The sequence below is a fragment of the Vicugna pacos genome, chromosome 14 (genome assembly GCF_048564905.1).
Source record: "Vicugna pacos chromosome 14, VicPac4, whole genome shotgun sequence".
Lineage (NCBI taxonomy): Eukaryota > Metazoa > Chordata > Mammalia > Artiodactyla > Camelidae > Vicugna > Vicugna pacos.
This window is the reverse complement of record NC_133000.1, coordinates 32,698,539-32,725,368: the sequence shown is the minus strand read 5'-3', so window position 1 is coordinate 32,725,368 and position 26,830 is coordinate 32,698,539. Positions and strand designations below refer to the sequence as shown.

At 39.4% G+C, this 26,830-nt stretch overlaps 1 protein-coding gene across 8 annotated transcripts in view; it reads left to right on the top strand.

Annotated features, from left to right (window-relative positions):
* LOC140701212 (uncharacterized) overlaps nt 1-9,924 on the top strand; it is a 40,826-nt gene extending 30,902 nt beyond the window's left edge. For 4 of the 8 annotated variants that reach the window (XR_012080174.1, XR_012080170.1, XR_012080171.1 and 1 more), the window contains exons 2-4: nt 8,445-8,538; nt 8,818-8,938; nt 9,650-9,924. Coding sequence is in view for 1 of the 8 variants with exons in the window: in XM_072976658.1 (XP_072832759.1) it covers nt 2,838-2,990; nt 3,527-3,650; nt 8,223-8,282; nt 8,445-8,538; nt 8,818-8,912 (526 nt within the window). In the remaining 7 variants the exon portion in view is untranslated. Of the gene's footprint in view, nt 1-2,837; nt 2,991-3,526; nt 3,651-8,222; nt 8,283-8,440; nt 8,539-8,817; nt 8,939-9,649 lie in introns of all 8 variants that reach the window. The other 4 variants (XR_012080173.1, XR_012080172.1, XR_012080169.1 and 1 more) reach the window with 2 other exon arrangements.
* Nucleotides 9,925-26,830: the final 16,906 nt, after the last annotated feature.

Sequence of the window (26,830 nt, the reverse complement as noted above, 5' to 3'; positions counted from 1 at the left end):
AAATGTCGTAGGGACATACCTTTCTAAATCTGTTAACGTGTTTTAAAACGATCATAGCTAGTGAAAAACACGAGTCTTGGATCCACTACTTCTTAGTGTCTGCTTTGCCATCATGGGGAATTACATTCTACAGAGAAGGCTAATTGGATCTCATTGATATTTGGATGATTTTGCAATCTTCAAGGCTTTCAAAAGCTGACCGTTTTGTATTTTAAACTAACTACAAAGTTATCTTCTAGAAGTTGTAAGTCCTTAGCTTGTGAAGTGCCCAGTAATTCAGTTTGTATATGTCTGTGTCTCTGAACGTGTATGTGTGTGATTTCAGGAATGTAGCAATAAGTTCCATATAGCCTTCTGAAACCTTTCTCCTCCAGTTCAAGGTGTAAATATATATTTACACAAATAAATTGATACTCTTTTGTGATTTGGCATATTGGTGGGAATAAGAGGTTCCCATAATTGTTTCAGAAGGGTTGGGGAGCATGAGCTTAGAAAATGAGAGGAGATAGAGGCAGGGAGGTTCTTTAAACTTTGTGCAAGATGAGAAACAGTAGCTTTTCTTTTTTCTTCTAAAGCAAACTGGCACTGAATTGTAAAATACTAATACTCAGAATTGCTTTTCTGATCAGAGACAAGTTCCTCAGATTTTTCAAGGCAACATGAATGATGAAATGTGTTTTAGCAGTTATCTTTAAAAGTAGCTTTATTTTTCAAGTAAAAGGCTATAGCCTGTTTTTTTTTTTCCAGCTGTACAAGAATTTCTCATTGATCCAGGTACGTGATCAATGTGTTTAGTTTCTTTGGGTTATTTTTTTTTAAAGTGCTTGATTCATTCTGGTGTGAATGAATGTTTAAAATTTCTGGATTTTGATCTTTAAAACTTGCTGATTTATCAGAACTGCTAAAAACCTGATGTTTGTTCCTTGTTTGGTGGGGCAACCTATTGATTTATGTTGTCTGTTATAGAGGGAAATTCTTCCTCTAGCCTGTAGATAATTAAGTGAATGGTTTGCAGTGTGCCTTAAAAATTATTTGAATGCATTGAGCATGTTTGTCCAGTGAATTTTGGATTGAGTCATAATAATGACTTTGCTTTGATTCTGTGACTTTTGTCCTCTCCACAAGAATTTGAATTCTCTGTTGAATTTTGTATTCGTGTTCTTAACAGGGGAAGGAATTTTGCATATTTTACAGAGGTGGGTTTTCCTATCCCCTCTGAATTCCTTCTGTAATTGATACAGCGAAAATCTGTTATTGCAGTGCTTAATTATTTCATAAAAAATTTTTGGCTTAATCAGAAACAATGACAAAGAATGATAAGAAAAAATATGAAAACCTTCCTTCCTTTGAAGAATAGAAATGAGGTGTTCAGGCTCACACGTGCTTTGTACCTGACACACTTACTCTCATGTCATTGTGTATCATGATTTGGAGATGGAGTTGCTTCAGGTTTATAGATTTTTGTTGTAACATTTGTGTTGAATTCATTCTCTAGGCATGATGATTCCTGTTGCCTTTGTGGAAAGTGTAGATGAAGGGAAACAAATGCTTTGTTTTGTTTTCAGGAGGCCTGAGATGTTGATGAGAAAAGAGTAGAGGGTGGGCTGAGGAAAATAGTGACAGACCCTCACCTCCAGGCTGAAATTGATGAACAAAGAAATCAATTAAGTGTATCGGTATTTGACTAATAGAAGTCAGACAGCCCAGACTGTCTAGTTATGCCCAAAGGAAAGTACTGAATTCACCTGCAGAATTAGGTGCTTTTCCATGTAGAAGCAGCTTAGAGCAATCAGAAAAATCAGTCTTATGATGAGATATAAAAAGAATACAATATCTTTTATTTCTGAAACTTTTCTACGGAAAGTTGTGTAGAGCTAAAATTAATTTTCAAGCACCAGGAGTTAAGAGTTTAGGTGGTTCTGTGGGATCGTTATTCAGGGATGTGTCTAGACCCTGCTGGAGTGGCCGAAGCTGGCAGGAAAAGACCCAGAGCCAGGATTTGTCATCCTAGGATGTCCTCCATAATGGTTCCATGTGGGAGCCCATGGTTGGGTTAACAAATTGTAACACATCCCAGCCGACTGTCAACTTTAAGAAGAAAAAATGTGCTTAGTAACTGCTTTAAAGCAAGCACCTGTGCATCCTCACTTCTGTCTCCTTGCCATAAAAAGGAGAGACAATGCCTTGCTTACATATTTGAGGGTATAGATAGCACTCTGCTTATTGCACAGCAATGACCCAGGCCCTCAGCTATAAACGCCGGGCCTGCTTGGTGTTAGATAGTCTATTATCCCCAAAACAGGGACCAGGCTGGTCTGATGGTCTGCTTTGTAATAAACATGTCTAAAAAATGTACCTTGTTCCCCTCACCCTATGACTTCCCTAAAGGTAAACTAAGCCTTAGTACTCATCGTGGAGTCTACAATCTCTGTCTCATCCCTTCTTTCCCCAAGTTCCTGCCTACTATCTCACAACTGTTAATGACTTTTTCCTTTGATTATACACAATAAATATGGGAGCATTTGAGAGACTCGTGGAGTTGGCTCCCTAATCCCTCTCGCTTTCTTTCCTTTTTCCGCAGTCTTGAGTAATTCATTCCTTGTCGGTAAGACTTCCACCAGCCAGAACCCACAGTTCCAGGTGAGAAGGATGCAGGCTTTATCCCTCCTACCCGAGGGAGAGAGAGTAGATAATTGAGATATGCTTCCCTGTGGTCCCTTCCTGCCCCAGGGCCACTCCAGTTCACCTGCAGCCTTTTGGCCTCTGCTCACAGGGCCTCTGTCCCAGGATTGACTGCAGCCTTTTATTCCCTTGTCAACATTCCCTGTGCCTTTCAGAGGTTGGTCTCTTCTCTGCAATTCAACCCTGGCAGATATGATGGTGGTCAGCGTGCTTGTGGGCAGTTACTTGGGGAATCCCAGGAGCCATGCTGATTCTCCTGAGTCATTCGGGGTTACAGAACTGTCAAGCACTGCAGGAAGGCCATTCACGTGAGTTCAACACAGCATTACATCACTTTCATTTTATTTTTGAATTTTCAGTGGAGAAATTATTTGTAGCACACTGTTCCAGATTTTAGGCCGCCTGCTTTCCTCACCACCATTTCCTTGTTGGCTCTGGTGCTTGTTTTAAGAACCAGGTTTCTTCTCTGGTCATTTGTAGCAGCTGGGCTTGCCGAATCCTTGAATTGCATTTGAAGCAGAATGCTTCTTCGTGATGTCAAACTGATTTTCCTTGTCATGTCTGAATATTTCGTGTACACTCAGTAACAGTTTCAAGTGAAATGCTCTTGTCCAATTTCGGTTAACTAATATTTGCTGATCTCCTGCTTTCATGCTGAGGGCAGTTTCTTCTTCCTGTAATAAATGTTAGCAATTTGCATTTACTATGGAAGGTACTAGCCCAAGGTGCTTTTGTTCTTAATAGTTTTAATACAAATCACCCATTAAAATGTACAGCGGATTTTACTCTATGCCCAGAAATGTGCATCCCAGTCAATCTTAGAACATTTTCATCCCCCCAACAGGAAACCCAGTACGCATAAGCAGACATTATCAACTTCCCCATTCTCCCCAAGCCCCAGGGAGCCACTCTTCTGTCTCTGTGGATTTGCGTGTGCTGAACATTTCATGCAAATCGAGTCACTTCATGTAAGTGGAACCGTCTATTTTGACTGACTTCTTTCACACTGAGTAACGTTTTCAATATTTGTCCACGTTGTGGCCCTGGGTCAGTACTCTATGCTTTGCTATTGCTGAATAATATTCCACTGTATGGCTGGGCCCCTCTGTTTACCCATTCATCACGTGATAGACATTTGGGTTGTTTCTGTTTTTTGGCTCTGAAAAGTAATGGAGAAAAGTAATGGTGAAAATTTCTGTAGGAGTTTTTATGTGAATATTTGTTTTCAGTTCTCTTACTTCTGTGCCCAGGAAGCAGAATTGCTGGATCATTCAGAAACCAAATATTCAATTCTCTGAGGACATGCCAGGATGTTTTCCAAAGAGGCCACGCTGTGTTATGTTCTCACGAGCAAGGGCTGCGAGCTCCACTTCCTCTGTGTCCTCATTAATGCTTGTTAATCTTTTTTTGATTATAATCTATTGTAGTGAGTGTGAAGCGGTTTCTCCTAGTTGTTTTGACTTGATTTCCTTTAGAGCTAATGTTATTCAACATCGTTTCATTGTGCTTATTGGCCATTTGTATATTTTCCTTGAAAAATATATTTTCAGATCCTTTATTCATTTTTTAATTGAGTTGTCTTTTTATTGTTGAGCTGTGGAATTTTATTTTTGATACACAAATTCCTAATCAGATAAATGATTTGAAAAAATTTTCTCCTGAGTGTTGTTTTTTCACTTTCTGGATGGTGTCTTTTGAAGCAAAGTTTTAAATTTTAATGAACTCCAATTTATCTCTGTTTTCATTTTTCCTTGTGCTTTTGGGGTAATATTAAATATCTGATGTATTTTATTTAAACTTGTATATTTAAAATAACTTAATTCTTAGACCGTTCTAGGAGATGGGTACTGTTGTTGTCCCCAGTCTATGCATCGGAGACTGAGATGCAGAGAATTTCACTGACATATCAGTGTCAAAGCTTCCCAGTGCTGTGGGAATTCAGACCCTCATATTTTCCCCTAGCATCTGAGCTCTTCACCACTATGCTCCACTCTTTCCAGGAATCGTTAAAGAAAAAGTCTTTACTTTTTTGATTTCTTGTTAGATTTTTTTCTCATTGGGGACCTCATCTGCTCATTTTACTTTTGGATATCAGTGTAGATTTATTTTAGGTCTCATATATGGAGAAGCATTGCTATCAGTTAACTTCTTTATTACTCACTCTCCAGTGATGATTGTTACTAGTTGACCTAATCAAGTCATGCTTAAGTCTTTCCTGCTCATGACACTAACAGCAGAGTCATGACTTATAGAATGCTCAAAGAAGAAAGTACTTGACTGATTTTATTTTGCTACCCAATCGAATCAATCAAATAAAAACCCCAGTGTTGACACAGACTATAAGCCCTCCAGAATAGGGTCACTGTCTTCCTTGTGTTTCATTTGTTGGGTCACAGTGTCTGGATAGTGCCTTGCTGTCCAGCAGTTTTGTGAGGATACGGTGCTCGTGAATCATTTTAAGGACAGAATTTTGACAATAGACTGTTGTTTATTTCATGAGGGAAAAGGTAGTATAGAATTACTTCTCAGATCTGTTTTAAAATTAAGCTTTGAATTTTGAGAATAGTTCAAGAAACCATAAAAAGATTTTTTTCACTAATTTTAGATCTATCTTAGACACATTATGTTTACATAGCAGAGTAACTTATCAAGTAGATTTGACAAGAGGAGTGTAATATTGATTATTTGTTTTAATTGAAATATTCTACCTGGGATAAAGTAATCAGTGCCTATAAATGAACAAATATGTTTGTATTTCTATGCAACATGGGAGCAGACTTCATATGTTTCTATATAATATATATGACTGTGTGTTTTAATCTTTCTGTCAGTGTTTTAATAGTTTTTCAGCAATTTTGTAACTTTAGAATTCTTCTAAGAAAATCACCCCCGATTCTAGTGCAGTTTGTACTGTGTATCCTGTCTTATGCATGGGATTCCACTGTCCCCTCAGTGAGGAATTTCTCTCCTATTGTGTTAGTAGCAGAGTTAAAGGAACTGTGATTTCTAGGCCTTTGCTCTCCATGTGTTTGCAGTTGGCTGTCAGTCACGATTTTCCCTTTCCTGAGTTTTCATTGTTATATTAGGATTTCTGAAAATAACTATTAATATGTTGCATTGGTCTCCCTAGAAACTTGACGTCTTAGTGCTTTTCAGTTTTCAATTTATGAAAAATGCAAATGCACTCTTGTTTTTAAGTTGTCCTTTTTCACTAGATATTTGTTTATCTCTTTATTGATAAAATAATGTTTTCCCAATGAATGAATCTGTGTGCATGTTTTAAAGGATAACTTATTTTTTATTTTTCTTATTGTAACAGTAATATTCATTGTAGAGAATTTAGTAAATAAGGATAAACACAGTAATAACTTCACAATGGCCTCTAATCTCACCTGGAGGTACAGTTGTAAGGTTTGAAATTGAGAATTACAAGTCCTCTCAAATTGTTCTTTTTCAAGTACGTTTTGTTTACTGAGATCCTCGAATTTCCAAATGAATTGTAGCAGCAGGTAGTCAGTTTCTGCAGAGGAGCCCGCTGGGATTGTGATCGAGACCACGTTGAATATACGAATCGCTCTGGGGAGCACTGCCATTCCAAGAGCACTGTCTTTTGATAGAGGAATGTGTGTGGAGTGTCTGTCCTTGTATTTAGGTCTTCTTAACTTTTTTTTCAACAATGCTTTGAGTTTACAGAGTACTATTTTACTTTTTTTATCTTTGCCTTTATACTGAGGACAAGTGTGCAAGTTACCGGGATCAGAAATGTATTTGAGCCCCGCAACTTGCTGCCACCATGGATGCTGCGCTCTTGCTTCGCCCGCTGTACAATCTTGCACAGAATACGACCTCAGTAACTCTCTCTTGAATGAATGATTATATGATTGTTGGATGATGCTTGAGAGTCATTGTGATGATTCTTTCCCCCAGCCTTTCCTCAGTCCTTAACTATGTCCTTTCCCTTCCTAAACTCCAGCCTGGGTTTCAGCCTGCCTGTGGCATTGATTTTCCCTGTTTGTGGACTCTTCCTTTCACTAGTTCACGATAATGTTACATGTGGGCTGTGGAAACTTGCTAGATGTCAAGAAAGAGCAAATCCATTGTATGCTAATATTTTTAGAGTGTGTTATTGTTTTATCGATTGAAATTAAATGAGGCTGCCCCCTGAGCCCTCCCGTGAGCTCTTTTCGCCTTCCTACAGCTGATACTGCTCTAATTGCTGCATGTGCCCTTTCCCCAGCTTTGGTTTTGGAATTGAATAAGTCACCATCACTGGAGCCCTCTCTTTAAAAGATAAAGAGAACATTTGCTCCTTCTCCCTGTTTGGGGACTTCGATGAGATGAGATCCCAGATAAAGAATGGAGCCCCACCTCATTCTGACCTCCGCTCTTTCCGTTCATTTCTTCACGGGAAAAGAGTACTATTCAACAGTATAAAGATTAATTGTAAGCTAATGAGATAGACAAGACAACCGATCATTTATTAAATACCCTTTCATGATAGAAACAAATGTATTATACACACAAACAGCACACAAAGCACGGTAGTACCATGGTTACATTCGTGGGACCGAGTTCGATTCCTGCTCTGGAGTGACAAGTCCTGTGTGATGGAGAACTGGTAGGTTGGCTTAGCCTCTCCAGAACTGATTTTCTGTCCTGCAGAGACGGGGCTCGCTAGGCGTCCCCCCCCGTAGAGGTGCTGTGGGGTGTAAGTGACGCGCGTGGGCAGCCTGAGCACAGCTGCTCGTTCCTCGTAAGTGCAGGGTAGCATAGCTTTTGCAGTGACGGCTTTATGACCGCCCCATGTAGACTGTCAGTGTTCCGAAGGGATGCCTTGTGGTTTGGAGATGGGATTCTCACTTCTGTAAATACCCAAGTATAGTGTTATTGGGCCTTGCTGATTTGAGTCTATTCTTTAGAAAGTACATATTGTAGATATATTTTTCAAGCATGCATACTTTTTTCTTTTACTATTTAAAGTTCTACCCTCTCATCTCTTGGTGTTACTTTTCATGGAATCCAGGAAACAGTCCTAAGCTACCTGCCTCTTCACACTTTTCCGTGGTGGTTTCCTTCCCTGATTAGAAGAGGGTTTTGCATAGGAAATTTTATTTTTTCCCCTTTTCTTGGAGTCTCTCTCTCTGTCTGCCCATCTCTCACCTCTCAATCTGTCCATTTCTCAACCCACTGATTCTTCTGACATGTTCCAAAACGCATTTCAGGCAGCTTACAGAAGAACAGATACTAAATAAACAGGTGAGAAAATGGAGCCAAGTTCAGACAGTGAGGCTAGGAGGCGAGCCTGTGTGAGGGTTGCAGGCGTGAGACACACGCCTCTGCCCTGTGACTTATAAGATCGACAGCAGCAGTGTGCTTCAAGCTCCCAGCAGACACAGGGAAGCAGGGTTTGTGGGAGATGCTTACTGGCTGTGAAATAAATAAGTGGCTTAGGAGAAGCTCAGCCTTTCCAGCTACTAAGGCTCAGGAGAATATTTTGAGTGTCTTCCAAAATCAGAGTATGGCATCTTTTCTTTTTTCAGAGTTCTATGTATAGTTGGTTACATTCTATACCTGGAAATTTCTCCAAAACTCCTTCCCACGTGAGTCCCATGGCTCAGGAATTCGGTGGTTCTGCTCATTGACGGGGGTTGGCCAGAAACAGAAAATGAGAGCCTCAAAGGAGCCTGGGATTTGTCAGTTATGTTTTGTCAGTGCTGTAGGGTTCAAGAAATGCTTTCACCATTTCTCTCCATCTGAGGCAGCAGCGTGATGTCTTACCAGCATCAGGAGCTCAGGGCCACAAGATGGTGGGGGTTGACTGCACTGCCGTCAAGACAGCTGAGCTAGTCACTGCAGGTGTGGTTCTTTTACATACTGCATTTCATGTTCTTTACTAGAATGTTTCAACAGGGAGTTAATTAACTGAGTTAATTAACATTTAATAAATATGATGCTTTGTTGAAAAGACAGTTATAGGCAGAATATAAGCTGTGAAGTCTTTAAAAACGATTTCATTACTGAAATTTCATTTGGGTAGATACACAGTTTATCTTATATATGCCTCTCTTTTAAAGTAACAAAGAAACAAGACAGAAAAGGCAGAGGATGATTTCTGTTCTTCCTCTCGGCTTGCAGGTGCCCTCACCCCCAGTAGCATCAATCCAGACACCAGCACTGACACTGGCCGTGCTCAGAACTGCCTCAGGCCTGAAGACACTGCTGACAAATAGAAGGGGATCATGCCCTGTTACAGCAGGTGCTCTCAATTTGTGGGTCCTTATGTAACTGCATGGTGTTAATCAGGATCGCCCGTCCTACATTTTGTGATGCTGCTGCCTTGTCTCCTAGTTACTTGTTTCTCTAAGTATTCTTGTATTATTCTCCAATGCGTAGTACTACACACCTAAAAATGCTTTTTTTCAGATGAAAAAGAATGTGCATTTAAAATAATAAGTCTGAAAAAGTGGGCAAAAGAGGCTTTCCTTGTCCCGCTATTCAAAGATAATAATTAACACTTTAACGTATATTTTCGTCAGTGTGTATCACCTCTGTCATAAAAAACCAGAGAGCACTCTGTGATTGTTTACTGTGTGGACACCTCCATTTTCCATTCGGCTTTTTATATGTTTTTCTACAATATTCTATCTCCTCTGGGATGATTTTTGATGACCAGTATAGCATTCTGTCTTGTGGAGGCATCGTCCATTTTACTTCGGACTTAAATAAACTTTTAAATTCCAAGTATACTTAACTGAAATACTGAAAAGAGAACTGTGGTGGTACAGGAAGGCCCTACCTCCCTTCCCCTTATTTCCGAAGATTAAAAGCTGTTGAAAATTTGGTATATATATTTCATGACCTTTATGCCTATGACATACATATATACACACATATGAGAATTCCATGTATACGTGTGTGTATATATGCTTTATTTAAAAATGAGACCATACTATATGTTTATCTGCAGCTCGCTTTAATCACTCAGGTGTATATCATAGACGTCCTCCCACTCCAGACTCACCCGGTCCTTTCAGATAGAGTGGAGGGGTCTCCTGATTTGCGGGTGTGGTCTCTTTCCCACGCACACCTTTGGTGAGAGAATGCTGTGGACAAGGCCCTGGACCACGGCAAAACGCCGGCTCCCTCATTGCTCGCAGCTCGTCGTGATTTACCGCATCATTGTCTTGATGGTGGACAGTTAAGTTTTCTCCATTTTCCACTGTCAGAAAGGATATTTGACTGGCATCCTTCTTGTACAGACATTCCTGTGATCTTTTATGAGTATTCCTTTAGTTAAGGCTTCTGGAAATTCAGTCCCTGGATGTGACATTTACATTCATCACAGACTCCTTTCAAGTGACTCTAGAAATTCCTTCCATAGGGGAATGAAAAGATGCACAATTACTTATGTAACGAATTCTCTATTGCTGGATATGATTTCACTTCAGTTTTTCTTCCCACCATTGTAAACAGTGCTGTGTAAATGCCCTGATGGGTACATCTTTTTGGACTAAATTTGTTTTTTCCTAAAGGAAACGATTCGTAGAAGTGGTGTTGAGTCAGTGTGTACGTACGTTTTTCAGAGTTTACATATCCATTGACATGTCGTCCTCTGAAAATGTCGCTCATGGTTTCTTCTCCCACAGATGGACACTAGCTAGAATATCTTTTAAAAATATTTGCCAATATGATGAGCAAAAGTGCTTTTTCATTGTTTTAGTTTGCATTTGATGACCAGTGAGGTATTGAGCATTTTTCACTCATCAGCCATTTGACTTTTTTAAAATGAATGATTCCTTTTATCCTTTGCACACATTTAAGTGGGGGAGCTTCTTGTTGCTTTGTGAAGCTCTTTGTATGTTATGAACATTAACTTCTTGTCTTCAACAACATGTATCACAGAGCTTTTTCTTGTCATTTCTTGCCTTTCATTTTGTTTAGGAGGATTTTTATTTTGGTAGTGTCTCAAAATATTCTTATGATAATAAATGTATTCCTTATGGGTTTTATCTTTGACATTATTCTTAAAAATAATTTCTTATACTGGAATAAATCTCCTCTGTAGGTTTTTTTTAATCTCTAAGATGGAGATGATAATAGTGCTTGTTAATGTAAGGGTAAGTTGAGTTAATAAGAGCAAAGTGTTGTATTTGCTGTTATTAGTACTTTTTAATATTTACATCACTGTCTGTAATTTATCTTGTGGTCCTTATGAGAGGAATAGTATTTATTCTTTCCAGGTGATTCTCAGATTGTCTCAGGACAATTATAGAAGTCATACTTTTCTCTTTGATTTGAAATCCCACCTTTACAAAATACTTATATACACTAGAGTCTCTTTTTGAGCTCATGGTTCCCTTCTGTCAATCTGTCTTTCTTACTCCAGCACCATAACTTACATATTGTAAAAATTTATTTAATAATTGGCAGTCTGAATTTTTTTTGATTCTTTTCTTCCATCCCAAATTTTCTTGTCTAGTATTATGATTTTATTATTCCTGAAGAATTCCAAAATATTTTGTTCAAGTTAAAAAAAATCAGATTGGAGTTGTCATGGGATTTTTTAGTAAGTTTTGAATTATTCTGATGAGAACTTACATCTTTACAAAACTGCTTTCCTCCATGCAATTTGTTTATGTCTCTACATTCTCACCTCTTACTTTACCCCTCAGTACAGTCCTGAAGTTTCTCCATTTAGAACATGGGCATTATTTTTTAACTTATTCCAGATTATTGTTTCTGTTTTTGTCAATTTTGTAAGTGAAAATTTTTTGCTATTATATTTTTAAATGCTTAAAACTGAAATTTAGAAAGGAAGATTCGGTTTGTAAATACTCACTTTGTAATTTGTCATTTAAAATTGTAAGTATTAAGTAGTTGTTCCAGAATCCTTTCTTTTTTGTTTTTAAAAATTTGTGTCAAAGATTCTCAAAATGGTCATAGCTAAGTAGTATAGGTGGGGAGACAGATGGAGAGAGGTAGTGTGGCTCATGTACAAACTGTGAGCAGTGTCATGGCTGCCTTTAGGCTGGAGAAACCACAGAAGAGCCCAGGTTAGACAAGGAATGGCTTTGTATGCACTTGAAAGCCAGCTTTCCTACCTGTATGGTGAAGCCTGGTGGGCGTGGCAGGTAGATGATCAAGGTCTGATCAAGGTCATTTGCTGCACAGAGCGCTGTGTCTGTGAGAAATGGTGACCATTGCCATGGGAAATGCTTGGTGCCAGGAACAAAGCAGGGGAGCTGGGGAGCCTGTGTTAAGGATTTTCCAGTCCTGGGAGTGGGAAGATCAGACTCTGCATTCAGATGTGAGTTTGAATTAATCCTCTTTAATTTACTGGACCTCTGACTTTTGTCAAGTTATGCAACCTGTTTGAACTCCTGCTTTGTTGTCTCTCAAAACAGGAGAATTACAGCCTGCTGCTAGAGTGTTTGATCAGGGTAAATGATTTGTGTCTATAAGATGCCACATACAGTCACAAGCTCAGTGAGCAATGAGCTGTCCCCTCTTCTCCTGCAACTCAATGCTCGATAAGTCATCAGCGGAAAGCGAGTCCCTAAATTGTATGTGGTGCAAGGAAGAACAAAACTAACGTCTTGCCTTTCCCTGGCAGTATTCTTACTTCTTTGCTTCATGTACCTCTTTTCTCCTTCACTCTCCCCTTTCACCTCCTCCACCAAGAGCCTGAGACTCTCTCAGAACACTAGATTCAAATTATTTAAATGTTGGCTCATTCCCATGAAATGACAGTGACTTAAAAAAAACTGTACACATCCCAGAATTCATTGTATTTGATTTACACACACACACGTGCACACACACACACACATCAGGCTACCTCCCATTTGCTGAGGGAGAAGCACCACTTTTACTGAGTTTTCATTTACTGAGCGTGAGAGCAGTCTCTTAAGCAGAATTTCACCTGGCTTCGTGCATGGTTTTTTAAATTGGATTTCTGCTTTTTGTCCATAAAACTATTCTCCTATTAGAAGACAGGAAGTGGAGACATAGATAGTCTGCTGAGATATTGGTGTTATCATATTTGAGTTTTAATGGACATAAGACAGCATAGAGTCATAAATTTTTATGGATGAGAATCCATGATGATGTACCTTGGACAAGAACCTGGGTCTCCTGCCATCGTGTCCACGCGGGTGAAGAGGCAACTGGGTGGGGGATGGCAGGGAACCTTCTTGCTTGAGTTCCAGGTTCTTGTTAGTTTTCATTGCTCAGCTGCCTTTAGTTTATGTCCATGAGGCCTCTCATGGGAAGGTCACTATGTCCTGAGAGACTGAGTTACTAATCAGCAGAAAGCTCTGGACCCACTCATATTTTCCAGAGTTTTTCTGCTGACCTGCTGACACTTTATATAAATGAGATCTAACAAACTACTGGATATAAAATCCTTATTGTTATCATTTGCCCTCAAGTTCAATAGGAATGGGGTGCTGTCTCAGGCTGTCTAAGGCTAGATCTGAACAAAGATAGGGTGATAGGCTGTGCTGCTGGACCCTCCCCAGTCAAATGGGATTTCCACCTTAGTTTTTAGAATCAGGCAGATGAGTTCAAATCTTGTCTTTATCAGTTATTAGCTTTGTGACCTTGGGGAAATAACTACTTTTTTGGTTCCAATTTTCTTTATCTGTAAATAAGTTCAGTATTTATTTTAGGGTTTTTGTTTTAGAATTGAATGAGCTAATTCCCTAATTTATTCCTAAAATACTGATCACATGATTCTATGCTGGTGCCTTAGTAGTTGATTACTAAGTGACACAACAGTGAGAATGGGGGTGGGGCCCCTGGATCATACAGCTTATATTCCAGGATATGCTTGTAAAAGACAGGATTGCAGTGGATTTTTAGTAAATGTCCATTCCTTTCCTAATCCCCATTGATTGTGTATATATCTTTATACTAATATATGAACAATTTTTTTGCAATTTAAATCTCTTTGTAGTATTTAAAGAATGTAGCTATAACAAAAATACGTGAAATAAAATGACTTGACTTTTATTTTCCTTTCAATAAGCAAAACAAAATAAAATAGAAAAGAAAAGAAAAAGTATTGAAGGAGTAGAAATAATTTTATTTCCGTGGAATCAACTCCCTATGTTAAGTTTTTCCATTGTGTTGTTCAACAGCATATAAAATTGACAGGTTGTGACTTCAATGTTGATAGCTAGGTGAGTATAGTTTCTTTTTGTGGTTGTCTTTGATGAATTATTTGCACTAGATCATAAATGATGTGCATGTTACATATTGGAAACAAGGAAACATTGGAGACATACTACCTCCAATGCAGTCATTTTGTTACCGAGTCCAAGCTCGTTCTGCTAGCCGCATGACAGGCCAATAAACCGGGAGATGAGGTGTTGGAGCAAGGAATAGTGACTTCACTTGCAACACTGGCAGACCCAGAAGACGGCACACTGATGTCCTGGAGAACTATCTTCCCCAAGTAAGAATTCAGTCTCCTTTTATACTAAAAAGGGGCGGGGTTGTGGTTGGTTGTTGCATACTTCTTGCTTTATGAATTGTTTGTCCTTTGAATCCGCTGTTCTTGCAGCTGTCCATGTGGATCAAATCATGGTACCCCTGTAAAACCTCCAAAAAAACAAAGGCTATTCTCTAGTATGCAACTTGCCATCTCTACAGAAGTGCAGATGAGCTAACATTTTTAAAGATCAGGGCCAGGAGAATAGGCTTTCCTGTAGATTTCAGGCTAAAGGCAACTTTCTTTTTCAAATGGTGCAGAGCTACCAAGTCTGAGCCTAGGAAACAGGGCACAGGTTTAAACCCAAAGGAACAGATCTAACATAGGGTAAAAACAGTTATATTTTATTACAATTCCCTCTCCAGCTTCATAGATAATTTTAGTAAGAAACATGAGCAATTTTGTATTTTTGCTTCTTAATAACCGATAAGTGGACCAACTATATTTTGTGAGCAGGGGTGCTGTGCAGGCATTGGGGTGACAGCAAACTCTTGTTGGGGGTGGCCGACCCTGCAACATCTCTGATGCCCCGTGAGTGTTGGTGAGGGTCCCTGTAGCCAGGGGCTCTCTTCAGGAACCAGCATATGGGCATTGACCTCTGGAGACCTCTTTTTCGGCTGCAGGAATTTTTTTCAGATATTGAGATTGAAAAATCACTCCAGCTGGGAATAATTAGCGAAAAAAAGAAAAGGAAAAGGGTTTGGAGTAGAGTAGAAGAGTAGGACATAAGTTCATGGAGCCTGAGTGCTTGGCAGCGGGGCCTCGGGAGAGAGGGGAGCAGAGGTGGGGAGGGGCCTGGCTCCGGAACCAGCTCCTGTAATTGTCCCCGCGCCCAAGCCACATAGCTTTAAATTGGCCTGGGCCACCTCTCTGGGCTGGATATCACCCTGGGCAGAACCGTGGTATCTGTAAAGTAAAATGACTTCACAACTATTGCACAGAGCTGCAGGTGTAAGAGAGCCTAAGCCTGTCTCAGAGTGCAGTGGACATGCGGAAAGGAATGGCAAAATTTCCACTGACAGTTGAAATTTTGTTAAATAGCCTGCTACAGTTGTTTGCATCACTTGAATGAATGCAGGCATATTTCTGTGGGCATTTATAGGTTCACTCAACCCCACCAGCCCCTCTTGCCCCCATCGGAGAAGGGCTTTCTCAAGCACAGTGCCCCTCCTGCTTGGGTGGAAAACGCTGCTGGTCCTTGCCTGGGGCCGGGCTGCTGCAGGGCACTGAATCCCCGAGGCACGGCCTGTGAGACACGACAGGAACATCTCTGCCCTTGACTGGGTGCCTCTGTTTCCCCTGCAGTGTAAAAATGCCGGTGACTGAGTTAGAAGCATGCTTCCAAGCTGTCCATGTCCTTGGCATCCAGAAGCGGAGACTGGAAGCTTCAGAATTTATCCAGAATGCGGTCTACATTCACCTTCAGCAGGTGAGTGTATGTCTTTACACAAGTGGAGGAATTACTGCAGTTTTCCTGGAACTTTCTCACTACAAGTCCATTTGATTTTTCTGTGCTAGGATTCAGTATGGCCTGCTAAAAACTCTGGAGTGAGATCTTGAAACCCTGATGAAGAGCATTATTTATTTCATTTCTCTATATGATACTCTTTTACTTTTAAAATTCAGAATTTTTGGTTGTTTCAGGAATTTTTTGGGGGGGCTGGAGAATCAACTTTGCGACCTGTTGCTTTGTGCCTCTCACCTGTCTTCTGTCACTTGTGAGGCGATTCCATTTGTGACCCTGTCCGGGTTGTTCATGTTATAAAACATAAAGCCTGTAAAAGTACAGTCCCTTTTCCTCCGAAGACATTCCACAAATACTCCTTTAACCTGGGTGTGGTTTTAAGAAGACAGAATCTTTAGAATATGTCCTTGCAGGTTGCTAGTGCAAAATCCCAAAATCAATAGTCTAGCTCAACATCTAAAATCTTTCTAATTTACCTTGGAATTGTATGGATAAGTGAAGCAGTTTGCTAAGAACTCAGACCAGGTTTAGAATACAGGCTGGTGTAGCTCAGCAGGTCCTCCCAAGCTGATGCTCTGCCAGAGGGCGGGGCCGAGGGGAGAGGGCGGGTCCTGCCCTCCCTGAGGTGACAATTTCATGGCAAAGACTTTCACCTGGTGAAGAACTTGGAGTTTCTTCTAAGAAGAGTGGGTCTGAAAAGAGTCCAAAAAGCGCGGGAGTGACACAGTCCCATTTGTCTCAAGTAAGGGAGAGCGGCTGTGGGGCCACTTAGGAGACTCATGAGTCCAGGTGGGCAGTGTTGGTGGCTTCCACTTGAGCGGTGGGACGGTCAGTGTTTAAAAGCGAACATATTGAAGGCATGTTTAGATGGCAAAAAGGAAAGGATGAAGGCTGTCTGTGAATGCAGGATGGAGTAAGGCCCAGGTTTCTGGGTGGATTAATGAGTTAAATGATGGTCCTTCTGTGCTCTGAGGAGGGAAAGCTGCAGAGGGAGTTCTGCGGAAAACTGATGAGTTCAGCTGTGGGTAAAGTGAAAGGTTGTTAGATGTGTGGTCTGGGAGCTCAGGTGAGAGCCAGTAGTGAATAGGGGGAGGTGAGAGGGACTTTCAAATAATTCTGTCTTGTGAACATACAAATAAGTATGAGTAAGGACACAATTAACACCTCTATATTCTGGATTTAAAGCCCAGTAACATTTTGCTATACTGACTGCAGAGGCTCTTAATATTTTTTAATAGAAATAAGTAGAAACAAAATAGTGGAGTTAGTGAGCATCTTAGAGTAGATATGTGTCCTTGTATGTATTTTTATACCTCATCTGTTTATAACCATAATCTACGAAAAGTTATCTTGCTTAGCATAAGAGTTAAACACAGGGACGTGACACACATTGTTGGGGGTTGAAGCTGATCTTCTCGGGCAAATTATGGACCCTCTCTTTGCCTTAGTTGCATCGTCTGTGACTGCCCCAGGGCCCTTCATCACAGCTGATTTCCTAGAGTAGATGTTGGGAGGGAGGCTGCTGAAGGGATTAAGAGGTGGCAACTGCTAGGGATATTGAAAAGAGAGACAAAAACAGATTAAAGCCGATAAACTGAGTACAAATACCATCTAAATAGAAGGAATCCTGCAGTGTTTTGAGCCGCTTATCATAAGAGAAAAAAAATCACGTGGATCCAAAGCTCTTGAGCATATGAGTATTGTGGGTGGGAGGGTGTCTTTATAAAAGTGTTGAGAAAAGGCCTCTTTGTTTTCCTTGACATAACCAGTAAGGATGGGGAGCAGAAGCGAAACCCTCTGCTTCACAGTTGAAGGTGCTGTTTTGTGCGAAACTGACCAAAGTTTGGAAACCAGTCATCAGCGATGCTGGCAAATGAAGAGGCTTCTGGATTGGGTGGGACACTTGCTGTGACTTCCAGGTGACCTGCTGGCTGGGGGCTGTGAGGCGGGCAGTAGTTTTGCAGGGTGGCCCGGGCATAATCCCTGGCTCTGATGCTGCTGGTCTGATTAACAGATCTGGGCGCACACTGTCCTAATGGGGCAGCTCGGGATGTGGCCTGGGACACCTGTCGTGCTGAGAGCGAGAAGAGGGCTCCCCTGAGGGGGTGTCCCTGCGGAGATTGGAAACCTACACCTGCAGGGGAGGAAGAGCCTCTGAGCAGCGGGCCGGATGCACAGGCAAGACCAGCCTGAGCAATGAGGTTTCCGGGAGCCGGAAGTCATACAGTGGCCCAAACGGCCTTGTTCCTGAGAGACTGGAGGGAATAGATGCTGAAAAGGCAGGCTAGGGTCAGACCCTGTGGTGGGTTATGAGTGACAGGAGAGGACTGTTCAGGCAGGCATGAGAGAACCCTGTGGGCGTCCCAGCTGGGGTGTCACGCCAAAGGGAAGAACAGAGTTATAGACTTTGCCACTTATTAGCTGTGTGACTTTGAGCAATATCACCCCACATCTCTCTCTATATATATTCATCTGTAAAGTGACACAGTGACAAGGTCGTGTCATCAGAAGTATTAGCTTAGCTCTGATCCTCTTTGTCCAGTCCTGTCAGTGCTTCCCTGCAAGGTTCTGCAACGGCTGCTTTTACCCTGAGACGGGAGGGCTTAGAGGGACATTGTAATACCCGAGGGCAGGAAGGGGTTGCTTTAAAAGCAGACATGTAACCGCCTGCAGCTGCAGACCTGCAGGCAGTTTGGTTGACGGTCCTTGAGAGGACTTTGGAGGCCTTAGCGTCGTCTTAAGTCTTGTTTCCCCTTGGGGACCGGATTTGCCTTTGGGGATTGATGTTGAAGATTTGAGCTTCTGCAAAGCTGTTTTCAGAGATGTGTATATACGTAAAATATCATATAAAATAAACTGATTTATTTAACGTGTCTGACTTTGTAGCTGTTAGGAACAGCTCTGTTGGCCTGGTCTCCACGGTGGACACCAAGGGTGAGCAGAGCGTGCAGGAGGGCAGGCAGCCTGCAGTGCTTCTGTGGGGTGTTCTCCCCAGCAGGGCGCTCTGCTGAGTTGAGTCTTCTATGAGTTTGGTTGCCAGAGGAGCAGACAGCAAATTAATGAGTTCTGGAGGGATTGTATAATGACAGGAAGAAATAGGAACCTGGAGATTTTCCGGACTAAAACACGCTTTTGGTTCCTGATTCAGTGTGTTCCATTACAGAATTGATGAGTTGTGTCTATTCTGGGACGTCATTGAAATAAACGTTCAGCCTAAATGTTAAGGGCTTTTTTTATTTGGCTGGAGGACTCGAGCCGGGATGACAGCCTCTCAGATCACTCTGAGGGACTGCTCCCAAGAGGTAGGGGAGGAGCTAGGATATATAGAAGCATACAACAAGGACCAGGTAATTGGAACAATAAAATATTGCTTGTTATCTAAAGAAAACCAGATATCTCAAGTTCAAGTATTTACTGCTTTTCTATGTATGGTGAGAAGCAAACATCTGGGTCATTGAATTCATTCTTTTGGCAAGCACCTGGCTATCTAGGGCCAGTATCCTGTCCTTTCTTACTCTGAGTCTGCTCAGATGGCACCACTGTGAGTGGCTGACAGGCCGGGCTGCAGGCATGTACTCGCTGGGGGTTGGCAGCAGCCGCTGATGACTTGGATTCAGCATTCTTTGTTTACTGTCATGGATGCAGTATTTTCATGCACATTGTGGTATTTTCATTCACAGTGCTCCCGTTTGGTCCTAAATTCGACCAATATTTTGAGAGACATTTCATGACCAATTTTGTCCCACGGTGCTAGGATGGCTCATTCCTAGTTCAGGTGAAGAATCTTCTGAGTTGCCACTCAAGGTGTTAGTTTTTTTATCAGGCCCTGTTGATACTAAAAGTTATCTGGATCACCTGTCTTACTAGTCTATTATGATCCAGAAAGTGTTAACCCTTCTTTGCTCATTTCCATACCTAGAATCACACTATTATATTTATTTTATTCAGGGTTATAAATTTCATCTGTTTCTTCAAGATGTTTAGCCATCATCAATCTTGTGGGCCTAGTTACACATTGGGAAATGTAACAGACAACAATTTTATAAAATAGACAGAATATAAATAATACAGCTAGTAATGTTAATAAAGTCACGAGTAAGAATTTAATAGTCGAGAAGTTGTATTTTTGGGTTAAAATTTTGCTTGTGTTTCTGAGTTTGATCCTATGAGAAAGTTCATATTTATGGTCAGGGTCAGAGCAGGTATTAATTGGCCAGGTGAAATCTCCCACTTTGTAAGATCAACAGTGGCCTAAACAGAACTATAATTTCTTTTTAGAATAACGTTTCTGAGGGCTATCTAGTTAGAGCCTTGGAGTAGGGAAACCCACTAAGGTAACACAGAAGTACTAGACATAGGTAATTTATCATAAACTTAACAAGTGGAGTAGTTCATAATCAAGGGTTGGATAAATTATCAAAGTAGTTGGTATACAGTCCTGGTCCGGTGTCTTGGGTCAGCTGTCTAGCTCAGATGACGTCTTCTTCTCATCCTGGTCTGGTAGCTTTTTCTCCATTTGGGCATTGTTTTAAGGTGAGCAGCGCTCGATAGGCCAGTGCACTGCAGGGGATGTTTCTGATAGGAAATGAATCCGAGACTCCGTTTCCTTCAGCTTTGGTTTGTATGGTCTAGTTAAGAGTACCTGAAAAAGGGTCCTTCCATTCAGGTTGGAGACAGTTCTTTAAGTCATGCCTGTTGCAGTATGTATAATCCCCTGGCTGCAGGTCATGAGGCATTGGAACTTTACCCAAGGATAGATTACTGAGCTTCAGAACAAACCTAGAGTATCCTTTTCATAATTCAATTAAACTGTACAGTAATGTGACATAACAGCAAGGAATGATCTGGGAAGTGTCTTAGTAAATATGGACCTCAATTAACAAAACTAGAATTTAATATCCACTAAAATATAATTTTTTTCTCTCTTAAGTTACCCTCAGTTTTCTCAAATATAGCCAAATCAAGATTAAGTTTTTCCAAGTTAAGTCTGATTATTTGATCATATAGGCTTTTTTAAATTGGCTGTGTTGGAAGTTTTAATACGGAGTCTCAGGGTAGAATGTTAAGGTTTGCTAAGGCCAAGAAAGCCACGTCAAGGCTTTTCATGGGTTTCTGCCTTACAGATTTAGGTAAATTCTTTTCTCTTTAAAATCCTTAAAATACCTTTATACTCCTATATCTGTTAGGAGATGATCTCCCTAATTTGATAAAGCCACTGGGGACCTAAGTGTTTTAGTCTCTTGAGGGATCAGATAGAGAGAAAAGATAACTGTTCCAAGTGTGATTACATAGGTATAATTTATCAAATTGCTGTGAACCGTAACTAGCTTAAGCAGAAGAGATTCTTTATGTCTGGGAAACAGGTTAAAATCCAGTAGTATTTCAAACAATATCAAAAATTATAACCATATTCAACAGGTTAATCAGTCCCATGTAACTAATTCTTTTAATGAGAGTTTTCATTAGAACTTTAAAATGTCTTACCCAGTTTAGTTCACTGCTATAGTGTGAAATTTATTAGAAATCAGTAAATCTCCTTGAAGAGAAAGCATTTTGCAAAACCATCAGAAGAAAACAATTAACTGTCTATAAATGACAAAAGATTTAAAAGCATGGTTAAACACCATTACACTATAATCAATAAAGAAACATGTTCACTATACCCATAATTATCACTGGTAACATTTCAGATATACCAGAATTTTAGGGAGTCCATATAATTTCTACAATATCTATATTAATAATATTGTCTCATTCAATATAACCTTAGAAGTTTTATGATTCATTTGACAATTCCATGTTATTTAAATGCCAAATGAAAATTTATAGTTTAAAATCTCTCTTTGGGATATTTCAGGGGCCTTCTGTAGCATCCCAAACTTAACTGGAGATTAAAAGAATTTTAATTAATTAAATTAATTTTTATTTAATTAATTAGAATTTTATATTTGGGGAGCTTTTTGAAAGATTTCAGAACACTTGGTCAGATAAACATATAGATCACTGTAAAGTAGTACTAATTCATTAACAAGAAAATACGTCAAATGTAAAGGCAGAACAGATCAGCTAAGTGGTATAAGAAGTTTTACAATCTGTTACTGAAGGTGGATTAACATTTTAAGAAAATTTTTTCCTCTTAACAGAGAGAAAAACAATTCTAATCTTGTACCAGCTTACTTCTAAGATTCATTTACGTTGCCCAATTTGTTTCTAAACTTAGCCAATTCTGACCATGTACAAAACTCTTTCCTCGGGATTCCTTTTCCACAAGCCTTCCACAGCTTTCTATAGTTATATTAGTGTGTCCCTTATTTTTCTTCCATTCAGAAGTAACCAGGTTCAGGAGAAAGTCACTATTTTTCATTAACAAAATATAATTCCATTCTTATATCTTCCTTTACATATTTATATTACTTTCCTAAGATACTGAGATCATTCCCTTACTAATAGAGACTATTTCCGTGTGGCACCAATCATATATTAATATTTCTATACACCTTTAGTTTCACTGTAAGAGGAAGTTAAATGTTAAGTAATTCGTATTTCAATGTTATTTTATCTGAAAATGGCATAGCTATTTAATAAAATCTTGTAATTTAACTTAATTTAGCACAACACTAGAATCTAAAGATACCAAACATTTAGAGATTATCTTAAGCATACATTTTAAAAATATATTTTAAATATTTACCCAAAGCTCTCATCTCATTTGCATTTAATTTACTTAAAATGTTACCACAGCACATTACTTTTATTTTTTTTAACAAATCTGCAACAGATATAACAGGATCTTATTTGACTTTCATTAAACCTAGGTACAGTAAAGGTATTATACATAATATTGATGACTTTAAAGATGTCTATATTAATTAGAACATACTTAAACTAAACAATATCAAATATTATCTTAATATTGAATATTTTCCAATTCACATGACGCTGAAAGTCAATTTGTTCAGTTTTTATTATAAAAATTCTTAATGTTTAAGCTCTTATATTTTTATGTCAAATAAGCAGAGCTCTTTGACTTTGATTTTTTTTTCTTTAGCAGTAGAAATATCTCACTTCTATAATGTGTACACAGGCTTATAATCAGACAAAAGCTAGAGATCTCATAGCTTCACTTTAAAACTTACTTATAAGATAGGTATAATAATAGTTGGAGTAAGCTGAATTTGCTTGCTCAAATCACTAAGGCTTACTATTTATGAAACAGACAGTTAAAATTTCTTCACAAAGTCTGAAGGACCCGTCAGAGTTCTGAGTTCTAATATGCCAAAAATTTCTTGGCCTTAAGTTTTATTTCGTTGAGCTATTTAGGCTCAGTTCTAGGTCACTGTTTGTTGTATTTATATTTCTGATCTGCAAGACAAAGACACTGACTTCCAGGTCCCCAGATAACTGCTCTGTCACCCAGACCCAATTTTACCTCCTTAATTGGCATTTTTGTATCAGTGAGAAGAGCTGTAAACAAAGAATTCCATGTTTTAAAACTTGGTTTACTTAATTATGTCTTCCAAAACTTGCATAATGCATTTAGTAAGGTCCCTTTTCCTTGTGTTATAAGTTAAACCCAGGGTAAACCTGTATTTTTTTATTAGCCACTCAAATTAGTTTTTAGTTTTACATTATATTGGAAGGCTTATGTAACTATATTGGTTTATTTTAATTTGTTCAATTAATATTTTTAGAGGGACAGATATGTGCCCAGCCTTATAATACCAAGAAGGGGAAGCGTTTTTCCTCTGAAACATATGTATCCCACAACATAAGCAAAAGTTTTGTATAAAGACCATTTAAATATACCAATTTCACAAACTTTTATCTCAATTTTATTAAATCTTATACCTTTAATTTTTATATTTATTAAGTTTAATCAATAATTCTTATTTCTAGAAGGAGTGCAAGAAACCTTTTTTTTTTTTTGTGCATTGTATATAATTTTATAGAAGTCTCTAGGATGCCCAAGTTTCAGCCAAAGAGCTTAGGCACTTCTCAGTTTTTAATTTCATTAATTGGTCTGTTATCCCAATTATTGATCAAGTATTTCAGTCTATATATACATATATTTTAAACTGTGGTAAATAAAATGGACTTGTTTGAACTTTAATCTTGGGGGGGAGTAGGTGAACTCTTTGGCCCTTTTTTTTTAACTTTACGTTGTGTAGTATCAAAACCTTGTTTGTAAATCCAAAAATGTTCATTTTATTTATTTGATTCAAAATAACCATATAAAAATATTTATCCTTTTGGGATAAGCCACTTATTTTTTTTCGACATTTTTACAATCATTTTTCCAGTTATTCAACATAATTAACATTAATTATCCTAAATTTTTATTAGCATATCTAGAAACATTTATCGGGAAGGAAAAACACAAATGTAGCTTTTCAAACCAGTTTTATTTTTTTAACTAAGTTCTTAGGTTAACCATTAGATATATTTTTCTACATTTAAACTTGATTTTAATAGATACCAATAATACAGCTGTTTATAATGAGATCTCTTTAAACTTTCACCAATTAAAAAGTTTTTCCAAATTAAAAAATCCATCATATGGCCATCAAATTATATACAAATATATATATATATATATAGTGATTTTAAACCAATAAGATGAAGAGGCCCTTCCACATGAGAGTCGGGGTGTTGCCTAAATGAAATTCAAAGGTTTACTCTCCAAAAGCTAAAAGACTTTGTGGTCCAAGCTGATGCAACAAAGTTTAAGATGACAAAATATCTGAAAATTGGTACAATCAAAGAATTGCTTAGAATCCCAATTTATTTGCATGGCCACCATATGTACACAATACTTGAAACTTTTGTATGGTGGAGTCCAAGGTTTCCTTTAAAAAATAAACTAAACATACATATACATACATACACACACTTAAAACACACAGAGAAAGATAAAACATTTACATTTCAAGGACACAGGAAGAGAAATCCAAGTTCCCCCTAAAGGGGATTTTGTTTTTATAAGTTCAGAATTCCAAAAAATGCTTTTATCAGTCCTGGTTAGTTATTTTCAGAGTAAGTTTTTTTTTTCCTTATTCCCAATTAATGTTGTAAGTTTTGTATGTACATAAACCTGGCTGGGGTAATAGTTGGAGACTGGCAATCTGTCCTTTCTTTTTCTTTTCTTTTCGTTTCTGTTCTTTATTTTTTTTTGAAAGTTCTATTCCCCATTGTAAGGTCGGGTTCTCAAAATAAATTTGCTAGTAAGATTTCCCACAGGGACAACTCTGTGGCATGAAGCCTTTGTCTCTACCAATCCTGGAAGACTCTCTGTCACCCGAGAAAGCTGTCACCAGCCAGGAGGATGTTCCGAATTTTGGAGTTGAAAGTTTCCTCATAAGAGTTTTACTTTTATCCTGAAAAATTCAATGGAGGTAACCAAATTGAGGAAAATATTAGACCAGACTCTTACCTAACCACTCAGTCCTGAACCCAGTGTCTTTCAACTTGGACTCACTCGGGATGTCTCCACTGGGTGAATATTTTCCTCATATGTTTCCACCAGCCCCCCTTTGGACATATCCTCAAGGTGGGTATTTCCTATTACCTTTCAACCAGGCCCCACCCAGTATGTCTCCACTGGGTGGGTAATTCACCTCAGTTTCTTTCAACTGGAGGGCCACGTACCTGGATACACCGCCAGATAAAACTTAGGATCATCAACCAATATGTGAGATCCGAGAACCAGGAGAGACTCACCCAAATTCATCTGGACTCCCCGAGGAGGTGGATGGGCACAAAGGGCCACTGCTGGTACCAAGGCTCCGGTTACTCGGAGAGTTCAGGTGGAGAGAAATCTGCTGTGGTGCTTCATGGTGTCCAAAACTGTTGACTGAAATACATGTGCAGTCTAAAAGTTAAGAGTTATGTTTTATTTGGCGGGAGGACTCGAGCTGAGCGGACAGTCACACAGAACTCTATGAGGGACTGTTCCCAAGAGGTTGAGGAAGAGCTAGGATATATAGGAGCTTTACAACAAAGACCAGGTTGTTGGAACAATAAAAGATTGCTTGTTATCTAAAGAAAGCCAGGTATCTCAAGTTCAAGGATTTAGTACTTTTGTATGTATGAGAGGAAGCAAATATTTGGACTCACTGAATTCATTTTTTAGACAAGCACCTAGCTATCTCGGGCCAGTAGCCTGTCCTTTCTTATTCTGAGTCTGCTCAGATGACACCATTGTGAGTTGCTGTAGCAGCTGGGCTGCAGGCCTGTCCTAGCTGGGGGGTGGTGGCAGCCTTTAATGACTTGGTTTCAGTATTCTTTGTTTACTGTCATGGTTGCAGTATTCTCATTCACATTGAAGTATTTTCGTTCACAGACTGATTATGGATAATCTGCAACCTTGGAAAGCAACCGAGATGGAATTACTGCAGGTACCTTCTGCTTTAATAAGCCGTGTGCAAACATAAACATGGAGGAAGCATACACTTGGATTTGGAGGTGTAGGGAAGGGTTTCTGCACATTACAGGAGAACGCAATGCAGAATTCCTTAAGTCCAGCTTTCTTTACTGTAGTGGTTTCTGAGAACAGTTTATGATATTTAACCAACATTGACAAACGGTGGCACACATTGCATTTAAGAGCTGGCTGGCTGCAAACTTGTATATTGGACAGGTGGAATTCATAGGCAAGTGGTCAGGTGGATGGGAGAGAGATGGAGCCAAGGCCTGGGCCCAAATTCCGGTTTAAATCGCCATTTCTTCACCACAGGGCCTTGGAATAGAATGCAAACTCTCTTAACCTGTTGGTGAATCTGTGAAATGGGCATGAAAATATTCGTTTCTTCCTGGGATTGTTGTAAGATCTAAAGAGTATTATAGCACACATGAAGCACTTAACTCACTGACAGTTAGCAGCGTTCACTGTGTGGGGCCGCCCCGCTTAGCATGTGTCAGAGCCGTAAAGGCAGCATTTGTCTGTTGAGGATGCACTTGTAGCCCCTTGGCTAGGTTATGAATTTGGTGATTTCCTTTAATCCTTGTAACTCTATGTGCCATGGACAGTTATTTTCATGGACAGATGAGGAATCTCATGGTAAAAAGACTGTATAATTTGCCCAAAATCAGACCATAATTTTGGGTTCAGTGGCCTCGGTTCAGCATGGGCCCCTGGGCCTTCTCCCCTCTCTGTTCAGCACCAGAGCCAGATATGGAGTCGGCTGTTTCCC